The sequence below is a fragment of the Numenius arquata genome, chromosome 6 (genome assembly GCF_964106895.1).
Source record: "Numenius arquata chromosome 6, bNumArq3.hap1.1, whole genome shotgun sequence".
NCBI classification, from domain to species: Eukaryota; Metazoa; Chordata; class Aves; order Charadriiformes; family Scolopacidae; genus Numenius; species Numenius arquata.
The window spans coordinates 1,016,836-1,039,815 of NC_133581.1; the positions used below are offsets into that span (position 1 = coordinate 1,016,836).

General features: G+C 49.3%; 1 protein-coding gene across 2 annotated transcripts in view; it reads left to right on the forward strand.

Moving 5' to 3' along the window:
• The first annotated feature begins 958 nt into the window (after window positions 1–958).
• The window catches only part of PLCB2 (phospholipase C beta 2), a 47,991-nt gene continuing 25,969 nt past the window's right edge, over window positions 959–22,980 (forward strand). For both annotated transcript variants that reach the window (XM_074148469.1, XM_074148470.1), the window contains exons 1-11: window positions 959–1,167; window positions 5,103–5,180; window positions 7,439–7,507; window positions 16,152–16,292; window positions 16,727–16,806; window positions 17,442–17,495; window positions 19,969–20,044; window positions 20,602–20,702; window positions 21,406–21,572; window positions 21,767–21,913; window positions 22,223–22,380. In XM_074148469.1, the coding sequence (XP_074004570.1) occupies window positions 1,084–1,167; window positions 5,103–5,180; window positions 7,439–7,507; window positions 16,152–16,292; window positions 16,727–16,806; window positions 17,442–17,495; window positions 19,969–20,044; window positions 20,602–20,702; window positions 21,406–21,572; window positions 21,767–21,913; window positions 22,223–22,380 (1,155 nt within the window). In that variant the 5' untranslated portion in view covers window positions 959–1,083. The remainder of the gene's footprint in view (window positions 1,168–5,102; window positions 5,181–7,438; window positions 7,508–16,151; window positions 16,293–16,726; window positions 16,807–17,441; window positions 17,496–19,968; window positions 20,045–20,601; window positions 20,703–21,405; window positions 21,573–21,766; window positions 21,914–22,222; window positions 22,381–22,980) is intronic.

Here is a 22,980-nt window from a genome sequence, read left to right on the forward strand (position 1 = left end):
GCGTGTGGCTGGGGATCCTGTTATAGCAAGAGCAGCGGAGTTACCTCCACTTCTACTTAGTTGTGGGGCTCTGCCTTTTTGACTAAAGTTAACCTTGCCCGTGTCAGTCCTTTTCACAAGCCGCTCTCCTGGTCAGCCACTGCCCATCTGCTCCTTCTCTCCTCTGCTGTCTGCACGTAATTCCTTCGTTCCAAGGTCAGGGGCAGGGACTCGTCTTTGCCCTGTTTGCCATTAACCTTCTGTTCTGCTTTCTGTCACTGCTCTGCGCCTTCGTGGTTATAATCCCCACCTTGCACATCTCTCATGCTGGGTTCCCGGAGCATCTGCAGTGGACCCAAGTGAATCTGGAGAATATTGCTGTTCCTAAGGACTCTTGTGAGTGTTTTGTTTCAGCTGTCTGTGGAATTTCCATCTGCTCCGCTGCTCTGTCTCACTTTTCAGGTTGACGTTCAGAAGAACCCGTAAGAGAAAGGAAAAAAGTCAAAGACTGGACAGCGCAGCAAGTGGCTCCAGAAATGGAGTCTGTACAGAGCAAGGAATAAGTTTATTTTACATGATATTTGGCCCGTTGCATGAAGGGGGCAGTCTGCTTGTAGCCAAAGCCTGAGCTGTTCCGCAACCACATCTGCTGAAATAGTTTGAGTGTCGGCTGGCAATGCCTGCACTTCGTCAAAGAGAACATTTAAGGAAGTTCAGTTGCGGAAGCGCTACGAACCGTGCGCTTCACCAGTACGACTCGGAGGAGCGGGTCCCTCCTGGAGAGACGGTGCGGGCGCATGACTGCCCAGCGGGCATCTCAGCCCAGCGCAGCCTTTCCTCCCGGTGACCTTGGGCTGAGCTGCTGGTGCCTGCTTGGAGAGCTGTTGATTTGCAATGCAGATTCATCGGTCCTCGCCTGCCTGTCCCTGCCCCTCCTAAATTTGGCTGGGATATAAGAGGCTGTTCGCTTGCTGATGCCAACAGTGGCAATGGCAGAGCGCCCTGCCATGTGAGAGGCAGAGATAGAGGAGAGGGGGCCGAGGAGGAGCAAACTGTGTGGCTGCTATTGCTTCTGGTGGCTGAGGAGAACATCTGCGGGACAGAATGTCAATGCTTACCCCTGTCCTGCAGCCCCCGGAGGTGAAGGAGTATCTGTCCAAGGGCGAGCGCTTCATCAAATGGGATGATGTGAGTACCGGGGTTTCTGCTTTGCTAGGTCGTATGTGTGGTGGCAGGGCAGATACCGTGTGTTGGTCAGGGTTTGTGGGGAGGCTGGGAGCACAGGTTCAGTGGGGGAGATGGGACATTGTGTGTCATACCTGAAAGCAGCAATGTCTGGATTGGGAGAGTGAACTGAGAGCTACAGGAGAGCCGAGGGCTAAAAAGAAAGGGCATATTGCTAGGGCATATTGCTAGGGGTTGGTGATGTGACTTCTGCACCTCGTTATTGTGGAGGATGGAGGTAAATGGAGTGTGTCACTGGGTCTGGGTCACAGCTTCTCTGGTGTAGGACCCCAGGCCCCATGGAAGGCAGTCACTGCTGGCAGCCTCCCTGGGGCAAGAGGCACACGCTGCATTGGGACACGTCCAGAGGAGCCTGAGGGATAGGATTTACTCCAGAGCTGAACAGATAGAGATCAGGCTCCAAGTTGCTTCCTCTAACGGCCCTGTTGCTGGAGTGGATGAGAGAGTGAGCCATGTCCCCCCACGCCTGCCTGCTTGTGGGTCTGCGCAGCAGCCGAGCACTGCGGGGCCTGTGCTTTAACAGTGCCAGAGCCCCGCAGGGTGCTGCAAAAACCTGCTGCTCTCCAACTCAGAGTCCTCTTGTATCTTCAAAACCCCTGGTTTGCAGTCTCTGCCTTTCGTTGCAAGGGGAAGAAAGTGTGGAACAGCAGAAGAGGAGAGGTTAATTTGAATGCAGTTGTCCCCCTCTTCAGCTTCTAAAAAGACAAAAGAGTATTTCCCCAAATACCCACATACCTGAGCAGGAGGGCAGCAGCTGCCCATCCATTTTGGCTGGAGTATGAATTGCCTGCTGTTGAGCAGGAATGTTGATAAAAGAGGGGTAGGCCAGGTGGTGCTTATTCCCCAAGATCCGGGGGAAATGTTGGATGTGGTATCGCCAATGAGCCGCACGAGAAGGAGCCTCCAGCAGCAGTGCAGGAGGGATCAGTGCTGGCTTTTGTGGGCGTAAAGCTGGAATGGAGTTTACGTCCCAAGGCAGCGTGTGCGGGGGAGGTAGATCACTGGTGCGCAGCAAAAGCAGGGGAGGTCCAGCGGCACTGAGAAAAGAGAAAGCAATGTGAATTACAGCTGACAGAGAGGATGGATGCTGAGGAAAACAGGTCAGAACATCCCCGGGCAGCTACTCCATTTGCTGTGTGGGAACAGGAGGATGGCACCAGGGCATGGTGGAAAGCGCAGCCTTCCCTTTCTTTCCACTGGGGGCCACTGCTTGCAGAATGCTCCTGTGGCTTCTTTGAATTTGAACAGGGATTTGGTTTCTGAGAATAACAGTAGCCAAACTTGTCTAAAATTGCTGCTGACTTTCTATGCTCAGTCCTTAGGGACCATTTTCTCCCAAAACTTGAAGCTGTTAAGTGCTTCACTGGGAATTCCTGGGATAGTTAGTTCCCTTCAAACCCAAGCTGAGTCAAGCTGGGCTTCCAGACCCACCAAGTGTTTATTTGCTGCTGCAACCATAGGAGTGGGGGAGCTCAAGTCTTGTGTGGATTTTTCGCGGTCCCTAAGGTTTACAGATTTGTAAACATCCCTGAAAGGTTGCCTCTAACTACTAAGTAGTTTACAGACTTGACCTCCAACAGTAATGAAAGCCTTCTCTATAAGTGGGCTGTTCTGGTCACGTTGCCCCATCTCATGGTGCCTTCCCACTCCATGGTTACAGCCGGCTGCAGGGGACCATGGCAAGAGCTCCGGGCTGCAGCATGGCTAGTGGAGGGTCAGGGTAAAGGCCGCTCTTCAGAGGTCATGGTCCTGTGTTTTTTGTCTCACTCTTTGAATTGACCTGGCTGTGCTGTTGGCAATAGTTTTGAACTTCTTCCGCAATTTTTGAGGCAAAGGAATGAAGGTAGAACAGATCGGCTCCTTACATCACTGTGCAGTTTGGGGCTGGACTGCACCCAACAGTTTCTTAAGTAAACCAAACCCACGTTTTTTTCTGTAGTGCCTACACCTTGTCCAGGATCTGTAGTGTATTCTCCGGAGGGGAGTGCAGTGGGGTCTCTGACAGGCTGGACTGTCACGTCTTGGCGCCAGGAGCAACCCTCTGCTGAGCTTTGTGGAGCACGCAGCGAGCTGGGGCTGCCGGCCAGACGAAGGAGGTTAACTCCTACCGCCGGGAGGAGAGTTTATTTCAAGAACTGGCTTGGGAACCCTTTCGAAACCTCCGGCAGGGCCTGATGTAGCAGCTGACCTCGTAAGCCAAGCAGGCGCCTGTGTATTTGGCTTTATGCTGACTCTTAGTCCTCTAAGTACAAGCAAAAATGTTTTCTATCCTTGAAAGATGATGTAGTACAGGATTTTACCAGAGAACACTTGCTTTCTGCCCTGGAGTTGACCTCCACAGTGTGAGCAGCAGCCAGTTTGGCCACCGGACCATCTTTTGTGGAATTCACCATCGCATTTGTTGCAAGGAGCAACAGGAAAGTACCTGCACCCCAGGCCGTCCACGTCCCTGATGAGGAGGCCAGTGTCAGCGGTCCTCATTGCAGCCTGAGCCAGCTTTCAAGAAAGCTGCTTCGGCGGAGATAAAGTTAATCTAGAAACATGGCACAATACTCGGTAGCCGTACTGCAGCGCCTGCTTTGCTCTTCAGGGCTTGTGTTCAGGGAGCCAACCAAGAGCTCTGGGAACACGGGCACGGTGCTGTGCACATCAGCATTGTCCCTAGTGCGGAGTGAGAAAGGCAGTGGTGAGGAACAGGGGAACATCCAATGCACTGTGGCCCGGGCAGCTTGCTGTAATGAAGAATACTGACTCTGGAAGTGGAGGTCCCTGGAAATACAGATACACTCTGGAGTGAAGTATGAGTTCAGCAACAGACCGAAGAACTCAAGTGACAAATAACAACTTCCAGATTCCGGTACTGGTTTCATCTCAGTAGCTGGGTATTTCAACTTCCTGAATTGAATTTGAAGCCTTCCTGGAAATGGCTGATAGGCCTTACGATCCTATCTTCTGTGGCAGCCGAGGTCAAACGCGGCGAGGAGTCAGCTAGGCTGAATGAGCAAATGGGCTGGGGCCCAAGCGGAGGCACCAAGTGCCCTTTATCTCTGGCTCCAAAGAGCTCACGCTAATTCATCTCTTAGTGCAGGCTTGCATGTGAGATGGGAATGGATGTCGTTCTTGAAAATGCCTGTGAAGTTGTCCTTAACAGACAATGCAGAAGCAGAGTAATTACTCGGAGGCAAAGGACACAACCCCCCAGCAGCCTGTGTCTGCTTTGCAGTACGTGCCTTGGCTCTGATCTGGAGGGTCCCTCTGTTGTGTGGAGTTCAGGATTGGCCCCAAATTATTTCATCTAACTGTGCCTGTAGTGCGGGTGTTTAAATAGCTGCTCTGTTTTATAGTCTGTGTAGAGCTAGTCCATGGAATTTAAGAATCACCACCTAAAGCAGACTCATCTGTATTCAATGGATCCCTCCTTGAACTCTTCCTGACTTGGCCTCATTCTCTGTGAAGAGAGCCCAGATAACTGGTGTGGTTATAGACACCTAGACGGTACGTGCCATGGATGAATGCTGCCTATGCTCAGCCTGGGCTCACTCTGCAGCTCGTAGAACAAAGTAGGTGCCTTGGAGGGAAGGCAGTTCAAATGAAACAAACAATTGCATCTACAGGTACTTCCTTCTCTTAATTCATTGTATAGAAGGTCCAATAGAGTTGTTCAGTGTCAGGTGAGAGCCAGGCTCCAGCAGAGATCAGCTTCTGTAGCCTCACACTGTTACTCTGGAGATGTTCTAAAATCATCTGGTTCATTTCCGTAAATCAGAAGATGATTCACCCGTCTGGGTCTATATTTGAACTGGGAACCTTACGTCCCATGATGGATTCTCCAAGTCATGTACGGTGCTGACCTTTCTTCTGTTGGTTTTTTTTGTCAGGAAACAGCAAATGCCTCTCCCGTGATTCTTCGAGTGGATCCAAAGGGCTTTTACTTATACTGGACCTATCAGAATAAGGTAAGTGCTGAGCCTTCACAGCTTGGTCTCCGAATAGCCTGTTCAAGTTTGTGTGAGATTAAAGCACCATAGATGCTGGAGTTCTGCACTCAGGAGCACTACCACACTCATTCCACTCGCCAAGAAACCGCCCAAAAAGGACCTGGGAGTCTCATGCTTATCCAGCGGCAGATTCGTCTCCGAGTTCCAGAAAAAGAGCAGGAAATTAAGCTGCAAACGTGCCAGAGAGATGAGCATGGTCTTTTTGTACTTGTCACGCTGACAGTCTTACACCTGCAAAGTTCCTTAGATGTGCTTCAGAGGGCTTCACAGAGAACAGCAGTGGTGGTAGCCCTGTACCCAGCACGCTAAAGATCAGCCCAGCCAGTGCGATGGTGCAGCTGGAAGGAAACTGGTTGGATGTATGTAATTAAATGTATGCAGCTTCTGCTAACGTGTACCTGATATGCAGCCTGTGTTGTAATTAACTGACCTCTTGGTGTTTTAGAGATTTTAATAATAAAAAAAAACCAAGTAGTGACCATAGTGATGTAGAGACAGCATTGAGTCTGGAGAGTAAGTTGTCCCCTGGAGGTAAACCACAGGCTACGGGGGGAGAGAGAGGGGCAACAAATTTAGGTAAGAGAATTCAGTTCCTCACTGATGAGTAGCAAGAAGGGGTGGAGAGATCTGGCTGAGTGGAGGTGGAAGGCTGGGCTTACTTCTGCTTTCCAGAGCAGAGCTGTGGTTCAGCTCTACTTCCTCCTCATGACCTACATGCCGAAGAGGCATGGCAGATAGAGAGACATACGGTCCTGCACCGCGCCTGGCCAAGAGACCTGAGGGGTTTGGTGAGCTCGGCCTCCTCAGAAGACTGTGCCCCAGTGGAGGAAAGGCACTGCCACACAGCCATATCCTCTGAGAACACAGTGTCATGAGGCTGCGGACTGTCACATTCCTCTAGAAGATGTGCTCCCCTTTCAGCCATCTCCCTCGCTCTCATCCCCCTCTCAAGGTCCGCTCCCGGTGGTAGAATTTTAGGGTTCCAGTCAGGCAGTGGGAAGAAGTGGTAGCAGTGGAGGAGGTGCACAGAACGAGGCAAGGGGAGCTGTTGTCACCCATCAAAAGTGAGATATTTCACTGGGTTAGAGGCATGAGGGGTTTAATGACCTGGGAAAGGGGCTGGGGAAGGGAAGCAGAGCTGACAGAGGAAACCCGGACCGGGGGGATGTCTCATATTCCTGGAAAATGCCATTGATTAGCACCTAAAATAAACTGTATATAAATCTGAGAGCTGCAGTGGAGCAACAGCCTGTTTTACATCCTTGGGGAAGCGCTTGTCTGGCATCTTTCCTATTCTCTGAGGGAAGCTGCAGACAGTGTGAGCTGGCGAGAAGGCTGTTGGGCCAATGCCGGCTGTCAGAGGGAGCCAGGGCAGGCCAGTGAAGGTCACGTGCGGGCTGGCATCAGCCCAGCCACTGGGGACATGAGATGAGCTGATGTGGAGCATGGTGGGGCACGGGCAGTAGTTTGTCTGTTGAATTCGTGCAGTTTATTAATCTTTGGTTGACTCCTCTTAAGATCTGCTTGTCATGAACAGCAAGGAATTAAAACTGCACCACTTTTGCAGTAGGGATTCAGAAAGCAGTGGGATTAGGAGCAAAATTTCCATCCCACTTGACTATAAAATGAGGATACAGCCAGAAGACATGGTATCCACATTGCTCCTTATTGTGGTCTTGGAAAATAATATTATCTGCTGCAACAAATATAATTGGTTCTCCAGATCCATGGTGAGAAGACAAATTAGTAACAGAGGAAGGAAATTCAGGTTGGATATTAAAAGAACAAACAAAATAAACATGACAACAAGGCAGTGGTGAGGAGGTGGAGGGGGCTGCCCGGGGAAGGCTGTGGAATGTCCTCCATGGGAATTGCTTCAGAATAGGTGACATTCTGCTGGGAGTGATCCGGGGAGCGCCGGGCCTGCCCTGCCTTCCCACTCAGCTGCTCCCTGCTGGATGTGTGAGGGCAAAGGCAGGCTGAGAACTGAGCGGGTTCCATTAGCACGTGGGCTGTAACTGGGGAGGTTTCCCCATAGAACCCTGGCGGATCAGCAGCCCGTGTTTCCCTGCCTGCGTCCTTCCTGGTGGGAGAGCTCTGCCCCGGGGAAGGGCACGGCCAGAGCCCTGCTTTGCAGCTTCTGGGGGCTCTGCAGTGGATCATTTTCCTTACTCCTTTGTCTTTCCTTCACCTTCCTTGTCCTTATTCTGTTGTAGGAAATGGAAATTTTGGATATAACCAGCATCCGAGATACCCGAGTGGGGCGATTTGCCAAAATCCCCAAGGTGAGTGCATGGCTTCATTGCTGCCAGTGTTTCTGTGGGAAAGGCAAGGCTGCCCAGGGCTTGGCATAAGCTGAGGCAGTTTACCTTGGCTTTCTCTTACAAGAAGGTGGAGAGGACCCTGTCTCCTTACATCACAACTTCATAAATATAGAAAAGCTGTCTTTACTCTTGTCCCCGAGTTCCCCCAGGGGCCCTCTGTGTGCCCAAAAGACAGGCACGTCCAGACTATGGAATATGAGCTTGTTGGAAAGAATATGCCAGAAATCTAGGAAACAATTCCCCTTCTAGGTGCCCTCCAGAAGGCCCGTTATCCGCTATGCACAGCGGCTGGGTTCCCACCCTGCCATGCATCTCCCTAGCTTTGGTCTTGGCCTGGCCTCTGCGTTCTCTGGGCTACAACGGGAGGTCCTGCAGGAGACTGGTGATGCTTCTGTGTTGAGTCACCAGAGCTTCTCCCTTGTGCAGAGATGTCAAGGCAGCTACAAACCTGTAGTTACAGTGAGATTCCAGCGCAGTAGAGTTTTTTCCCTTTAAAGGGAAGAAAATTTACTTTCAGAAAAACTAGTGTTTCTTTTTCTTTTGTTTTCCCAAATAGTTTAAAATTGTCTCCTTGCAGGGTGGCAGACCAAGGGAAGCATACGATTACGGCTTTGTTCTTGGTTTCGGTTATAACTTAAGCTTCCTGCAGCAAAGTTGTCCTTGTTAGGACTTTTTTCCTGGGTCTGTTTTGTGTTTGTTTTTAACTTTTCCATGTATGGAGAAGGCAAGAAGAAAATTGAAGTAAAGCTAGAATGTGAAACGGAAACAAAGGAATAAAGATAATGGCTCCATGTGGTAACAGGTGATTCTCAGACTAACGCAAAGGGGGAAGGTTTTGCAATATATGCTGAGAGACTGAGCAGCCTCTTTGCGTAAGTAGAACAGCTGTTTTCTTAATACTGCTCTGAAAGCCTCTGTTCAGAGCTCCCCAAGGCTGATGAGTCTCAAAAGAACATGATGAGGTGTGATGATAAAGGCACAGCAGAGCTCAAGGACAGTACCCATCACACACAATTCTTAAAAATCGTAATTACTTCTGAGAAAACTGTGTTTCTTCTTGAAAATTCACTGGAACAAAACATATTTGAGTTTTCAACAAGACTAAAACTTTGTCTGCGACTTTTTTTATGGGAATAATGTTTGGAAAAGAGCTCTCAGAAATTTTTTTTCATTTGAGAGAATGAAGTATTTGGAGGTGGTAGAGCTGGGTGCTACACTCCAACAGACTGCACCAAGGAAAAGGCCAACTTAAAGGAGAGGTGTGAGATACTGTTTTCTAGGGCATTAAACTTCAGGAATAACCTGTTTACAAAATGAATTCAGCTTTCATAGATTATAAATTGATGGTGTAAAGTACTGAGGCCATAGGTGGATGTCCTTCTAGTGGCAGCAGGCAGGAGACAACGTCCTAGATTTTAGCAATTAGTTAAGGAAAATTAATTGGAGACTACCGGGAGAAACATCCCGGCACGAGTGCAGTGTCAGAGTTCCTTCTAGAGGGAAGGAATTTCTACTGAAACAGCATCTTTCTGTAATGAGCCCCTGCTCATGAACCAGGAATTGCTCTGGAAACAAGGCCAACCCTAGTTTTTTGAAGAGTAATTCACAGTACAGTTTTGGGATGACCACATTCAGACAAACTAAAATGGCATTTAAAAAGAGATTTTTAATGAAAGCACAAAGAAGTTTGTGGAAAGAATAAGGAAAATGATGAGTGGTACCAGGGCAGCAAAAAGCAGAAGAGGAGAGGGAACCAGTGGCTCCGTTGCAATAATTAGCTCTAAATCTTTTCAATACAATTGGAAAGCGACCCCTGTGATTCCCGTCATAAGGAAAGGCTCTTAAAGAACAGAATAAGAGAGGACATCTATGCGTGGAAAAATTACTGCTAGAGGACAAGAAAAACGTCTCTTGAGAGAAGAGAGAGAACCAGTGGACTCCCAGAAAGATCAGTGCTTGGGGCTCTGACGAACTGGGTGGTCACTTGTGGTCTGCAGGGGAGGCGCACAGAGACAAGACAAAGTTTGCCAACGGTACCAAGTTATTTGGGGTAATAAAGTGAGGGCTGATTTGTAGAAAAACCTTGAATTGAAAAAAAAAAAAACAAAACAAACCTAACTTTCCGAGTTGACTATTGCTAGTCAGAAACAAGGTCATGAGGATAAAATATCAATGCAGCGATCAGTAGGATTTGCTCCAAAAAGTTAGTTGTGTGTTAGGAATTGTAAGGAAAGAATTAAGAGATCATCCCACTGCGTACACCCTGAATACACCCATATTCCTGGGCATTTCTAGTGTCCTCATCTCCAGTGAGACAAAGAACTGGAAAAGGCAGAGGAGAGAAGCAATATTAATAAAAGAATGAAATGGCTGCTGTGCGAGGAACATCTGAGTGGGCAGGGACTGTAGTCTGGCCAAAAAAAAAAGTTGAGGGGGACGCGGAGGAGTGTTGTGGGGTGCGGTGACACTGGGAGCTGGATGGAGAAGGTGAGCACGAAGCGGTTGCTCAGGGTTTCTTCCAGCATGAGCCCTCCACATGCAGTGGAATTTTCCAAAGGCAGGTTCAGCACAAGCAGAAGGAGGTGCTGCTGGTTTACGTGTCGTGTCGCTGCGCTGGGGGATGCCTTCCCCCATTTGAAAAGTCAGGACAAGAAGGAAATGCCCTTTGAGGGTTATTAAATGCCAGATAAAGCCTCTGGTTTAGGAAGTTGCTGAATCATAAATCACTGGGAGCTGCAGAAATGGGTCAGGGAAGTACCATTGCGTGTGCCCTGTTCTTCTCCCCAGTTATCTGGAGGGATCTCTGCTCTGACCTGGCGTAGCTGCTCTATTCCAGCCATTGTCATGGGACAGAAACAGAATTTTAGTATCCTGGGAATTGGCTACAGCTCATTTTTTACCAACAAAGGAACAAAGGTCAAGCACCAAGTGATTTATTAAGTATTCTCAACAGGCAGATGTGATGCGCCTGATGACAACCTCTGCTGTGCCCTTTGAATTCTGCATTTCACAGAGACCTATTTAATAGAAGTCCCCTTTTTATTTCGGGGAATTTTCTGGCATTTCTATGCCAATATGTACTAAAAAGCACTAGGCTGGCTCCTTGTCCACCTTTCTCTTATGGGATGATGGGAGGTCTTGTGTAGGCACTGAAACGGCCGTTGAACCAAAACAGTGGGAGAGATGTTGTCCAGACCTGGGAATTTCTTATTTACGCATGGCTGTACTATCCCTGATGCTTCTGCAGCGCTCGCTGAAAGCCCTGCGTTGTGTACTCAGTTGGCTTTCCCGAGAACAGAATTTGCTCAAAGGAATGCAGAAAGCAGCGAGAAATTCTTAACACGAATCCCTAAACCCTCCCCACAGGGCAGCTACGTCTGGTGCATCGAAGGTATAAATATGAAAAACTGGTGTGACAAAGCGAAGATCTGTTTGAGGTGAGGGGCAGAAGAATGACAAAGGCGGCTGCCTCCCCTCTTAAAAATCTAACGGCTTGGAATGGTTGAGAGTGGAACTTGCCCTGAGCTGTTCAGAGCGATGCAGGGGAAAGGAGTCTCGCCGCCGGCGGGTGGTTGTGCTGTGGGTATCGGGAGTTACCTGCTCTCGGTAACACTTTCCCTTGGCTGTTAGGCAAGAGGTTTGGGGTTTTTCTTTGTAACCGCTCTACGCACGGCGAGAAGAATAACCCCAAAGTGCCCATGCAGATAAACCGCTTCTGGAAAGCCCTGCTGTCCTACGCACTCCCTCGCCAGTACAGGTCACGGCATTGTCCCTGCAAACTGGGGGGCAGGGGCTGGTGGGACCCCCTTCCTGACACCGCGGGGTGTTTAGGGAGTAGATAGTGAGCCTGTAGTGCCCAGTGCAGTGGGGGTGGCATTGAGAAAGGGACGAGTCACTAAGGGTTCAATAGGAGCCACCTCCAAATGAGAAGGGTGCTATTTGCCCCAGAAGGAGGGGATTCCTGGAGTGAAGCTGGCTGAAGGCGAGGGACGGCCCTGCTCTCTCTGAGAAATACTCTCCTCTCTCTTCTGCCCCGCTCGGAGCCCTGCACGCAGCCCCCGGGTCCTCCCGTGACTGCTCCCATGCGCGTGCAGGTTTCCCCTTCTCTCCCCCCCTTTGCTGTATTTTCTTTGAGAGCTACTCAGTGTTCTGCAGTGGTTTTTTTTCTCGATGGAAATTTTTTTTGAGAGACGGGGCAGAATGAACTTTGGCAGCTGTTCAAGAGTAATAAAGATAAGAATTAGCAGGGACTTTGACCATAAAGGAGACAAGATAAAAAGCTATTGAATGTAGTTGAGCAGCATGCCGAAGCAGATCAAGATGTTATTTACAATGCAATTCTGTATTTTCCTTTGAGTAACAAGGAACAACAACGACTGCTCCATTTTATATTTTTTCTGATGCCCCAGGACCCCAGAACGCCGACAGAGGATGTGATAATTAGGACCAAAATACACGGTGTTTTAGGCCAGACTGCTGGGCTGTTGGCTTCATCTTGCATTTTGTTTAGACATTTCAGCAGACATTGGCTTTGAAACAAGCATCATTTTTCATAAAAACAGAAGTATTTTCTGACTGTTGCGATTATAAAACGGTTTCATCCTCCGTACTCATTTTGGTGTTATTGATCCTGGAGATGCAGACTCTGAACTGAACGTGTGCAAGGGAGAAAACCATACCACGGTATTTCACAGGTCATATTTTGAGCTGATAAAGTGGGAATGAGGACCCGCCAGTGCAGGGAGCACTCGCCCCGCGCTCCGGGCTGAGCAGAGGCTGAGCCAGGGGCTATGAACGCGCTGCGGGGGGTCATCGTTTGCTGCATGGCGGGGGGAGGCAGCTCGGGGGGGTTCAGCATTCTCCTGGTGCTGCGCTGATTTGGGAACGGGCGCCAGCACAGGCTGGGACTCACCGAGGTCTGATGTTCAGGCCTCCAAATAAAAGAGCGCTCACAAGAGGCCGTGTGGAGACAACCTGGGGGTGTGTGTGAGAGGAAAGCGGGTAGAAGTCTGTGGCTTGTGAAGCATTTATAAATAGTGGAGTGGGGGCCAAACAAGGAAACAGTCCCATCTCAATAATGGCTTTTTGCCGTGCTGGGCCCTTTTTCTGCCTCTTCCGTCTTTCTGCAGTGTGAGCTCTTAGGCCACAGGGACAGAAGTTACCGGGGGTGCACAGTCTGCACCTCTCCCTCCTGGTCTGTTCCTGCTCCGTTCCAGAATGCCTCGGGTTATTTTGTGCCACGAGAATCTGTGTGCTGCTGCATGTTCCGCTTCCTTTAGATAAGACAGCAATGAGAGCTGAGAGTGCTTCATCTGCGTATTTTTTTCTGCTTTGTCTCGCTGAGACGCCGGGAGCAGAGACAGGCTGGCCCCGCAGTGCAGCCGGCGACGGGACAGACCTCCCCGCTTCACTGCCACCGCTCTCCTTCCCCATCCCACGCTGGAGCGGTGCTGCCAACGAGGACAGGAGTGAGCCAAAGGCATTTGAATCATCTCTGGTGCTCCCTTTCCCTTCTGACGACCGAACGAGACCGTTCTTCTCCAAGAGAGAAGACTTGCTGTCGAGTCCTGCCTTCTAATACCACAAGCATCACGTTCCGTGTTTCAGGAAGGTCCGGAGTTGTCGGTGTTGAGTGTGTGGAGCTGTGGGGAATCCTGGCTGTCACTGGGCCGTGTCCCGTTCCAAGTGGAGAAGGGACTGTCTCTGTCTCCTGCCTTAGGCCTGGCTCTTTGGTTATATTTGCATGAGAATTTGCTTTTCTCTGGACTATGAATCTGGTTTGCACGGAGGAGGATTTTAGGGAAACGGGAGGGTGGGAAGTGAAATGCAAGTCGAATCTGTATTTCAGCCACTCTGCCAGTGGGTTGTTTTCTGTTTGTTTGGGGTTCTTTAAGTGGATTTCCTAAGCATGTTTCCCTTCTCTGATTTGCATGGCTAACGTGGTTGTCCTGCTTTTCATGTAGCAAGTCCTATTTTTCCTCTATGGCCACCTGGAACGTGGCACTAAGTAATTACGTAGTGAAGCCGCGGCACGAGGTGCTAAAGGAGAACAGGTTAGAAAGGAGCCGTGGCATCGTGTTCTGTGCCCTTGGATGCAGTCTCTGGTCTTCTCTCATCATCTTCATTCAGTGCTGTTGCCAACACCACCGCGTTTATCCTGTGTGGGAGATAATCCCCGTGTACAGGCAGCAGAGAGTAAGCGAGTGACTCACGGCCAGGCAGGAAGTCAGTCGCTGGGAAGTTATGACCCAGTTTAGACCCCTGACAAGATCATCCTTTCCTCTCCCGCTGCAGTTTGCGTCTCATAAAATGAAGTTATCAGCTTCACCGAGGTGTCGGGAGGTGCCGTGAGTTAAGGCAGAGAAAGGGCATGGCACGTAAAGAGCTGCGCAGGGTAAGGCTGACTCTGAACGACTTCTGAGACGAGCAGAGAGCGGGCCATTGCCACCCGCTGCGTGGGCCAGGTTTGCCCCGAGGAGCCCTGCGGGGTGGAGGCAGAAGCTCTGGTGGAGCATGGAGCTTGCTGGGGACACAGCGAGAAGAGAAACAGCTGCTGGAGAGCCAAGAGACACCAGTTTGTAGAGAAGGAAGGGCTGGGAGGAGCCGCTCTGTAACAAATACAGGAAATGAGTTCAGCATAAACCACAAGTTCTCTATTGTCTTAGCTTCATACAATTTACAACACCAGAGGTAAGAAGCTGAACGAACGCCAGTGGGTTTGCAAGATGAAGTTAAATTTGAAGTTAAAATCCTAACACTTTGCCACTTGTAATGAACAGTTAAACTCCATCAAGGAGTCTCTATGAGCAGGGAAAGGAGGTGTGGGTAGGGGGGTGCCGCTCACCTCAGCGGAAGAAAACTGCTCACAAAGCAAAAATGAGGCATTTTAGAAATTCCCTCTTAGAAAATAGGCAAATCTCACGGGTGGCTGACTGCTTTCCCCCTTCTTTCCCTCCAAATGCTCTTGGATTGTACAGGTCCCAGAGCTACCCCTGCAGAGAGTTGCCTTTCTGGAGTGAGAGCCAGCAGTCAGATGATCCTGAGTTATAATCCAGCCCATCCTGTTTTTCCTAAAGGTGCCTGTTTGCTACAGATGAGGTAAAATTAATAATGCTCCAGAAATTTGGAAAAATGCAGTGGGAAAAAGTCTGCAGAGCTCCTTATAAAATCTGTGCACAGCTCGGTGTGCGACGTGGTGCAGGCACACGAGTGCCCGAGCCTGAGCTGCTCCGGAGTTTCTGCTCTTACAGCCCAAATGTAAAGAGACAATTGTGCGGCAGAAATGGAGTTGCTTCCATTTGAATCACGATGGGATGCAAACAGATGGTTGCATGGAGGAGTTTTTAGTTGGTTTGGGCTAAATTGAAGTCCATGGAAGTCTAAGATCAGGGAGTTTGGTTCCCTCAGCAGGTAGTAGGAGCTGAACGAGTCACTAAACATGAGCTGACCCGCAGTGAGTGACTCTCGATGTGCTCCAAGTTTATAGCAAACACAATAACTTAGTTAAAACCTTTTTTGCTAAAGTCAATGTGATTTCTAATGTGTTAAGGTGTTACCCATGTTTTAGCTTGTTGAAACGCAGTAACTGAGCCATGTCTCAAACTGCAGGTTTGTGCCTACAGTGAGAGCTCAGATTCCGGCTCCGGTTAAATTCCGAGTCTGAGCTGCTCCGCTAACGATCCCAGATCATGAATTTTGCCCTTGGTTTCTGAAGGAGCAGGTACTCTGACAGCCTCTCTGTTTGCTTTGGTAGGAATTTATCCTGCGCTTTGGATAATGAATTGCTGCGCTTTATTCTAGGACGTGGGGATTTTATCCTTTCATTATAAATAGCGACCGTCAGTACAACTCCGGGATACCTTGGCTTCGTGACGCCTTACGTGGGAATGCAGAAAATGCTAAATAATTTAAAGAGACTCTATAAATACTTTCATATGGTGATGAAATCCAAGCATGAGTAATCAGATGAGCTTTGTACTTAACAAAACAAATCTCTGGTGAGCCATCGCTGTAGGATACTGCAATTGCTGTGGAAAAAACCACTTCTAGAAACTGACAACTGGCAGAAAATGGGACTTGGATGGAGAGAGCCCATCTCTCCAGTAATGGGGTCTGAACCTGGGAGACCTCCTGGGTCCTAAACGCCTTGTGGAGGAGGCTGGTTACAGCAAAAGGTATCACACTAATCTAAAAGACCTTCTTAGCGTGTGGTTTGACAACTGATGGCTGCAACAACCTGGTCACGCACCTCTGGTATGAGCAGGGCAAATCCTCACCTGCTTGTCTGCAACTTCAGGCTGGAGGTTCAGAAGGAATTTCTTTACAAGCAGTCTCCAACTTTTACTTTTTTAGACCAAACCAGCATGTTTGTGCAGTGACGTTAGTCACAATGTTTTGTTCCATGGAGGATCCAGGTAATGCAGGCTCCAGAATAAAGATGAAAAATAAGGAAAGCCAAGGAAAGGAGGATCACATTAAACGATTTTGGAACCCTTGAAAAGCTTGCTGTGAATTTGGGTCAATGTTTGGATTGGGTTCTGGTTTTTTTCCAGGTGCAATTTGCCTCATTCTCCCTTCATCCCCATCTGTTGTGTTTCTTTTGCAGTGCCAGAAGCTCCGAGAGGTTTTTAACTTGGATTATCCTCACAGCACCTTCCTGCTGAAGACTCTGACAATTGTGTCTGGCCCTGACATGGTGGACCTCACTTTCCATAACTTTGTGTCCTACAAGGAGAATGTTGGCAAGGTACTGAGTCCTGAGGGCACAGTTGTTGGGATTTGGAGACCAGAAGTATTGGGACAGGCCTTTTCACCACGGCCTGTAGTGACAGGACAAGGGGTGACACTTTTAAACTGAAAAGGGGTAGAATTACAGTGGATGTAAGGAAGAAATTCTTTGCTGTGAGGGTGGTGAGAGCCTGGCCCAGGTTGCCCAGAGAAGCTGTGGCTGCCCCGTCCCTGGAGGGGTTCAAGGGCAGGTTGGAGGGGGCTTGGAGCAACCTGCTCTGGTGGGAGGTGTCCCTGCCCAGGGCAGGGGGTGGCACTGGATGGGCTTTAAGGTCCCTTCCAACCCAAACCATTCCATGGTTCTATGCCCTTTCCGTGTCTGTTGCTGTACACTTCTTGGTGCAGTTCCATAAATCCCAACCGCCTCTGCCTTGTGTGTGCATTTGTTCCCAGAGCTGGGCCGAGGATATCATGGCCATCGTTCGGAATCCTCTCACGTACAACGCTTCTCGGTACACCTTCCTAGAGAAAATGTAAGTCATTTCTGACAAAAGTTGTTCTCTGAACCATTCCTGTGCTGCCCTTTCTGTCTATATTACAACAAAAAGGCTTCTTAGCATTCAGGTCCTTTGGCAGCCTCCAAAGAAGTCCTGTGTCAGCTCGGGAGCCCCAGGGCACAGGCAGGGGGTCAGTGGTCAGGCCATATGTTGCGTGACAACCGACTGGCACAGAAGTGCTTGAGCTGGTCAGACACACACGTGGGATTGCACAAACTGAAATTCTGAGCCTCCGCTGTCCCCCCCACTGCGGTCAAAGAACTCACCCCAACAAAGTCCTGCCTCTTTCTCTCTGCTCTGTAATATTGTCTGGTTGGCAGCTTGGGATCGCTCAGGAGCGCTAAATAATAGGAGATAACGTTATCTCATATCTGGATCTTATGTTTCAGTGGAATCTTTCTGATATTTAAGCTCTTATAACTTGCCTGCTTCTTCCAAAGAAACAGGAACAGGTTCTGCCTGAGGTTAAGCTGATGGTCTGTAGGACACTGATTTTCAGTTAACTGTTAGATTGTTTTCCCAATTGCATATTTTTTTCTTTTCCCTTACTTAATAGGACCTCTAAGATTGTACAAGTGCATTTTTATAATCTTGTGTGGTTTTTTTCACAGCCTGGTGAAGCTGAAGATGCAGCTTAACGCAGAGGGAAAGATTCCTGTCAGGAAGTGAGTACGGGGCTTTGGTTTATCGGCTGCTCGGTCAGATAAAGGCAGAGCAGCTGGTAAGAGGATGGTTGCCCAGTGGCTACATCCTGCTCTTTCTGCACCTCAGAGGCAGAGATCATTCCCTCTGGATCCAGGCCATGAGAGGACTCCTGCTGCACATAGTGCCTCCCGAGGAAGGGCTGGGGACATAATTTGTGTCTGGAAAGACCTTTTGTGGCCTTCATCTACATCAAGAAATTGCCTTAAGCAGCCGTGGATTTCATATGGTCACAAAACCAAGCAACTTTGGTAAAATTCTGATCACAGATTGTTTTGCAAACCTGAGTTGAAAGGTGGATGAGGCGTAGGACACCTTTTACCTTTCTTGTAAGGAGCTCTGTATTTGGAGAACTCTTTACTTGACTCCCCAGCCAGACAGAAGGTGGGGTCCATGGCCTTCTCTTGGCTCCTCTCTTCACGTGTGACACTGCAGCCATTCCCCACTGGTGTAATTCTGCTGCCCTCTCTCTTTGCTCTGGATGTGCCTGAGAGGGAAAAGCCCTTGAGAGCCAACCTCTGGGCCAAGGTTAAAGCTGGTTCAACACAGAACGATGGAGACTGGCCCTTCGCTGTCCCCAGGGCTGGCTTTGTGCATTGGGGTAGCGCTGCCACTAGAATAAGCCAAGACGGCTTTCCCGCTCCCCTGCACTGCATGGCATGAATCTAGAATTGATTTTGTGCCACTCAGTGGCTTCCCCAGTAAAATCCCTCCATGGCTGATCCTCTGGCTCCTCCATTCAACTCACAGGGTGCCAAAAGCCTGCACTGCCACGTTGAATTCCCTTTTGGGTGCATAATTTGTGTTGAGGATAAGGACCTGCAGATAGTTCATTTGTGGGTGTTCCCTGGGAGGTTTTGAACTGCTCTGCTTCTGGGTTTGTGCTGTGTTACAGCAGCGCGAGAGGCAAGCGCTAATCACCTGTAATAAATACGCTGCCTACTGCGTGTTATATTGCGTAACGATTCTAGATTAAGTCTGTGCTGGCTAAATGGGCTCCCGGATGGTTGATCATTATTCCACAATAAACATTTTTTGTTGTTTGTTTTCTAAACCACCAACCAGCAGAATTTCATTCTGTTAGAAACCAGTGTATTCATCAAAGGGCTTTTAAAAATGTATAGGTCTTTAATGAATAACTCACGCTAGGAAAGAGTGCTTTAAATTGATCTTTAAAATGCAAGCAAGGTAGCATTAGTGCAGAGACAAAACAGCTTATTCTTCTGAAATAAGCTAGAAAAAATATCTGGTACAGGCTGTACCTCTTCTCAATGCCCTGGCCTGTCTTGTGGAGTGCTAAAAATGCTTTCCTGTGTAAAGCATTACACCATTAAATAGTCCAGATTAAGAGCCAGATTTGTAAAATTATTCATTGTCTCCAGGTGCAGGCATATGTAAGGCTTTAAAAACTCCATGTCTGAATTCTTCTGAAAATTCCACTGAGCATCTGCTCTCTCTTTAGACATTTAAATCCCCTTTGAATCAACCCGAGGGCGCTGCAGTTTTTGCCTTGCAAAGGGCAGCCCGGGAGCCAGCGCGCAGGGAGTTTGCATATAGTGCTGCTGCAGCTCCCCCCCAGCGCTTCCCCACCTGCCAGCCCATCGGGCACTCCTTCCCCTTTCTGGCCGTGAGCACCTGCGGTGCCAGGAGCTCAATAGAGCTGCCATCTAAATTTATGCAGGGAGGAGACCTCGCTGCTGCTGGCTGGGGTGTTCCGAAAGTAGGGGGAATTCTGTTCTCGTTACTATTCCGTAGTGCGGCAAAGAGGCTGGTGTAAGCTGAAGCCTTGACCCAGTGAGTTCTGCCCTGCAGACCAGTACCCAGGTTCCTAAACTGGAGCTTTGGTTTCAGTAGCAGCAGACTTCTGTGCTTCCACCGTGTAGTCTACCAGCTGCTTTGCTGTGTAATGAGTTTGTTCCTTGAATTCGTGGAAAGCCTTTGGTTCCAGAAAACTCTTACAAAGCAGCAAATGTGCACAATGTTTGTTTGCTTTTTTTGAATGTTGTCTTGACTACAAAGTTATTCCTTGCTAATGCCAGCTTCCACAGGGGATAGGGTCCTGGGGGGGTGAGTGTCCTGGGGAATTCGTGGCACGAGGCTGCTACCGCAAGCGGGGCAGGGGAAGGACAGTGAAGAGGAATTTCAAGTTAGGGGCAGGGCTTTTAGAGTCCATAGCAGAAATACAGAAATTCTGTAGTGAGGCAGCAAAACCAGCCGCAAAATCCACTGTAGGTTAGTAAGACTCAGTACATGAGTTATTCCCTTGGAGAAACACTGTCTTTCTTCTCTGGTTCATGTTTACAGTCTTGTCGGGCTCCTTCGCTGTGTGTTTTGAGCCTCCTGCACTCTGGCTGCAGGTCCCAGCCTCCCAAACCCAGGCTGATGGACTTCACTCCTGCTGCATCGTGGTGATTCCTTCTTTCCCTGTCTGCTCAGTATTTTTCAGATGTTTCCTGCGGACAGGAAGAGGGTGGAAGCAGCACTAAGCGCTTGTCATCTTCCAAAGGGCAAGGTAAGGGTTTCGCTACGTAGCCAAAGGTCTCTCTAGTTTGAGAATAATTTTTTTATTGCTGATGCTCTTGGCTATGAAAAGATCATCAGCCCAGTTGCTTCTAGTTGCTGTGGAACCTTTTCCTCACCGCTCACTGCCGTGCCTTAACTGCAGCCTGCTCGGATCAGTTCTTACTGTTTGTGTTGCAAAGGCTTGTGAGTCCATCACTTGCACTGGGTGGCACAGGAAGCAGCACGTTCCCTTCCGCCTGTTTCACTGTCTGCTCCTTGAAACAACAGATCTGATGGTCGATCTTGGTGCTTCTGCCAGCCCAGAGAGTACAATCCAGGCCTCTGACAGGTCCTACCGCTGTGTCAACCTCTAGCTTTATGCCATCATCACAGAAGCAGCACCGAGGGACAGTTTAAATAACTGTCTGGTCTGAAATAGGGAATTGTGGTGCTTCTCCTTCATCTGTTCTTCCCTGAGCGCCTTGCCAGTGCTCCAGTCGCTTTTTAATGGAGAAGTGAAAGCCATCACAGGTTTGTGATACTGACATGTCCTTATTGCATTCTCAGAATGATGCCATCAACCCAGAGGACTTCCCTGAGACCGTGTATAAAACTTTCCTCATGAATCTGTGCCCACGGCCTGAGATCGATGAGATCTTTACCTCACAGTAAGTTCCCCTCAAGCCACAGCACAGAACTTGATCTCTTGTGGCAAAAGACAGGCAAAAAGGAGAGGCAAGGGGCTTTTATGCTGCGGGGCTTGTCTGATCTCAAGCCTTAGACAGGCAAGAACCGAGGTCAGAAAACAGTGCTAGTACACTTAACACTTTCACTCAAGCCTGAATAAAAAGGATGAGGCCTCACTGCGTGGACTCTAACCGTCACCCTCAGGAAGGTGGATTCCAGTTCAACACTAGATCGTGCTAACGTGATACTGCTTGTGGCTAGGCCATGTACCGCGTGAGAACAATCCTTGAGGGCTGAAAAATAAGGTCATCCTCACCAGCAGCCAGTGACCCTTTTTTCAAGTAGCTGAATCTGTGATTTCTCACATGGACTTGATTTCACAGGGCAAGCAATTGTGTGCTCTGAAATTTAGGTCCCTTCAGAGTTCAAGTCAGAGGCTCAAAATACGCATTGTGCTCCCCTCAGCACAACCTCTTCACAGTACTGAATTAGTTAGGAAGAAGAAAGGCCACAGTGGGAGGTGTTGTTTACGGGAAGAAATGTAGAAAAAACAGAAATTTGTGGGCCCAGAGAGGCGGACAGCTGTTGCTAACCTGAGGAAGGACCGATCTCTCTCTTGTGAAAAGGTTTTCTGGGGAATACACAAGGCCTTACCTCTGCTCCTCTGTAATTCTCTCACCTCAGCCATTTAAAAGCAAAGCCCTACATGACCAAGGAGCACTTGGCAAAGTTTATCAACAAGAAGCAGCGAGACTCGCGCCTCAACGACATCCTTTTCCCACCAGCCAAACCTGAGCAGGTGCAGAGCCTGATAGAGAAGTATGAGCCCAGCGGGATTAACATCCAGAGAGGTGAGTCTTGTTCAGCCCCAAAGGCTTGCTGTAGAGGTAGCATGAAAATAGCAGGGGGTCTGGCACCTTCTGCTGCCCTGACCTTCCCAGGGGAGCAATTGTGCAAACAATTCTCACTGTGTTGCAATGCACGGGCAAGGAGGTGCCAGAACATTTTGGTTTCAGTACTATTAACAGCTTTGTTTTCCATGTAGGGCAGTTGTCTCCAGAGGGGATGGTCTGGTTCCTCTGTGGCCCCGAGAACAACGTGATAGCACTGGACAAATTGGTGCTGTACCAGGACATGACCCAGCCGCTCTCACACTACTTCATCAATTCATCACACAACACGTATTTAACAGGTAATGGGCAATTCCAGAGTCTGCCTCCGCTCCAACACGGATGTCCTACCATCGGGGCGGGGATGAGCGAGGCTGGCAATCGGTCGGGTGGATGTATCTGCCCTCACGTTTGGAGGGCTGAGGGCTGCAATGCACTCTGAGGTGCTTGGTGCTTAAATGAGCCAAGAAGAAATGTCACCCTGTAACTGAAAACCTCTTGCCAGTCTGCCACGTACACCTGCTCGAGGGTGGCAGAGAGTTCTGTTGCTCCCATTTGTGCGGAAGCTGTCCCACACGAGTAGCTAACGTGGAGCTTCTGCTCTCCTCCAGCGGGGCAGTTTTCTGGCATCTCCTCTCCTGAAATGTATCGCCAGACGCTGCTGGCCGGCTGCCGCTGTGTGGAGCTGGACTGCTGGAAGGGCCGGCCCCCGGATGAGGAGCCCATCATCACTCATGGCTTCACCATGACAACCGAGATCCTCTTCAAGGTACGGAAAGAGTTTTCTCTGTACACACTTTCCCCTGCTGGTTTTAGACTCATCTCTGGCAGAGGGACCTGTCAAATGGATGGGCCGAGGGCAGAGATGTTTGAGAGGAAAAGATTGATGGCGAGATGACAAGTGAATGAATGTGTAGATAGAATGAAAGATGAGCAAATATCCAATAGGTTGGAGTTTGTGTACATTTGTGGAGTGGGAGGACCAGGAGAGAGGTTGTTAGCTGGGTGAAGATGAATGAATGAGGGAAACGCGGGGGTAGGAGCGATGAGCTGTGTAGCAAGATGGATGTATGGACAGAAGGTTGCACGAGGATGGTGGATTTTGCTGATGACGCAAAACTGAGAGGGGTGGCTGACACACCAGAGGGCTGTGCTGCCATATAGCAAGACCTGGAGAGTTGGGCAGAGAGGAACCTGATGAAATTCAACGAGGGCGAGTGTAGGGTGTTGCACCTGGGGAGGAATAACCCCCTGCACCAGGACAGGTTGGGGCTGACCTGCTGGAGAGCAGCTCTGAGGAGAAAGACCTGGGAGTCCTGGTGGACAACAGGATGACCATGAGCCAGCAATGTGCCCTTGTGGCCAAGAA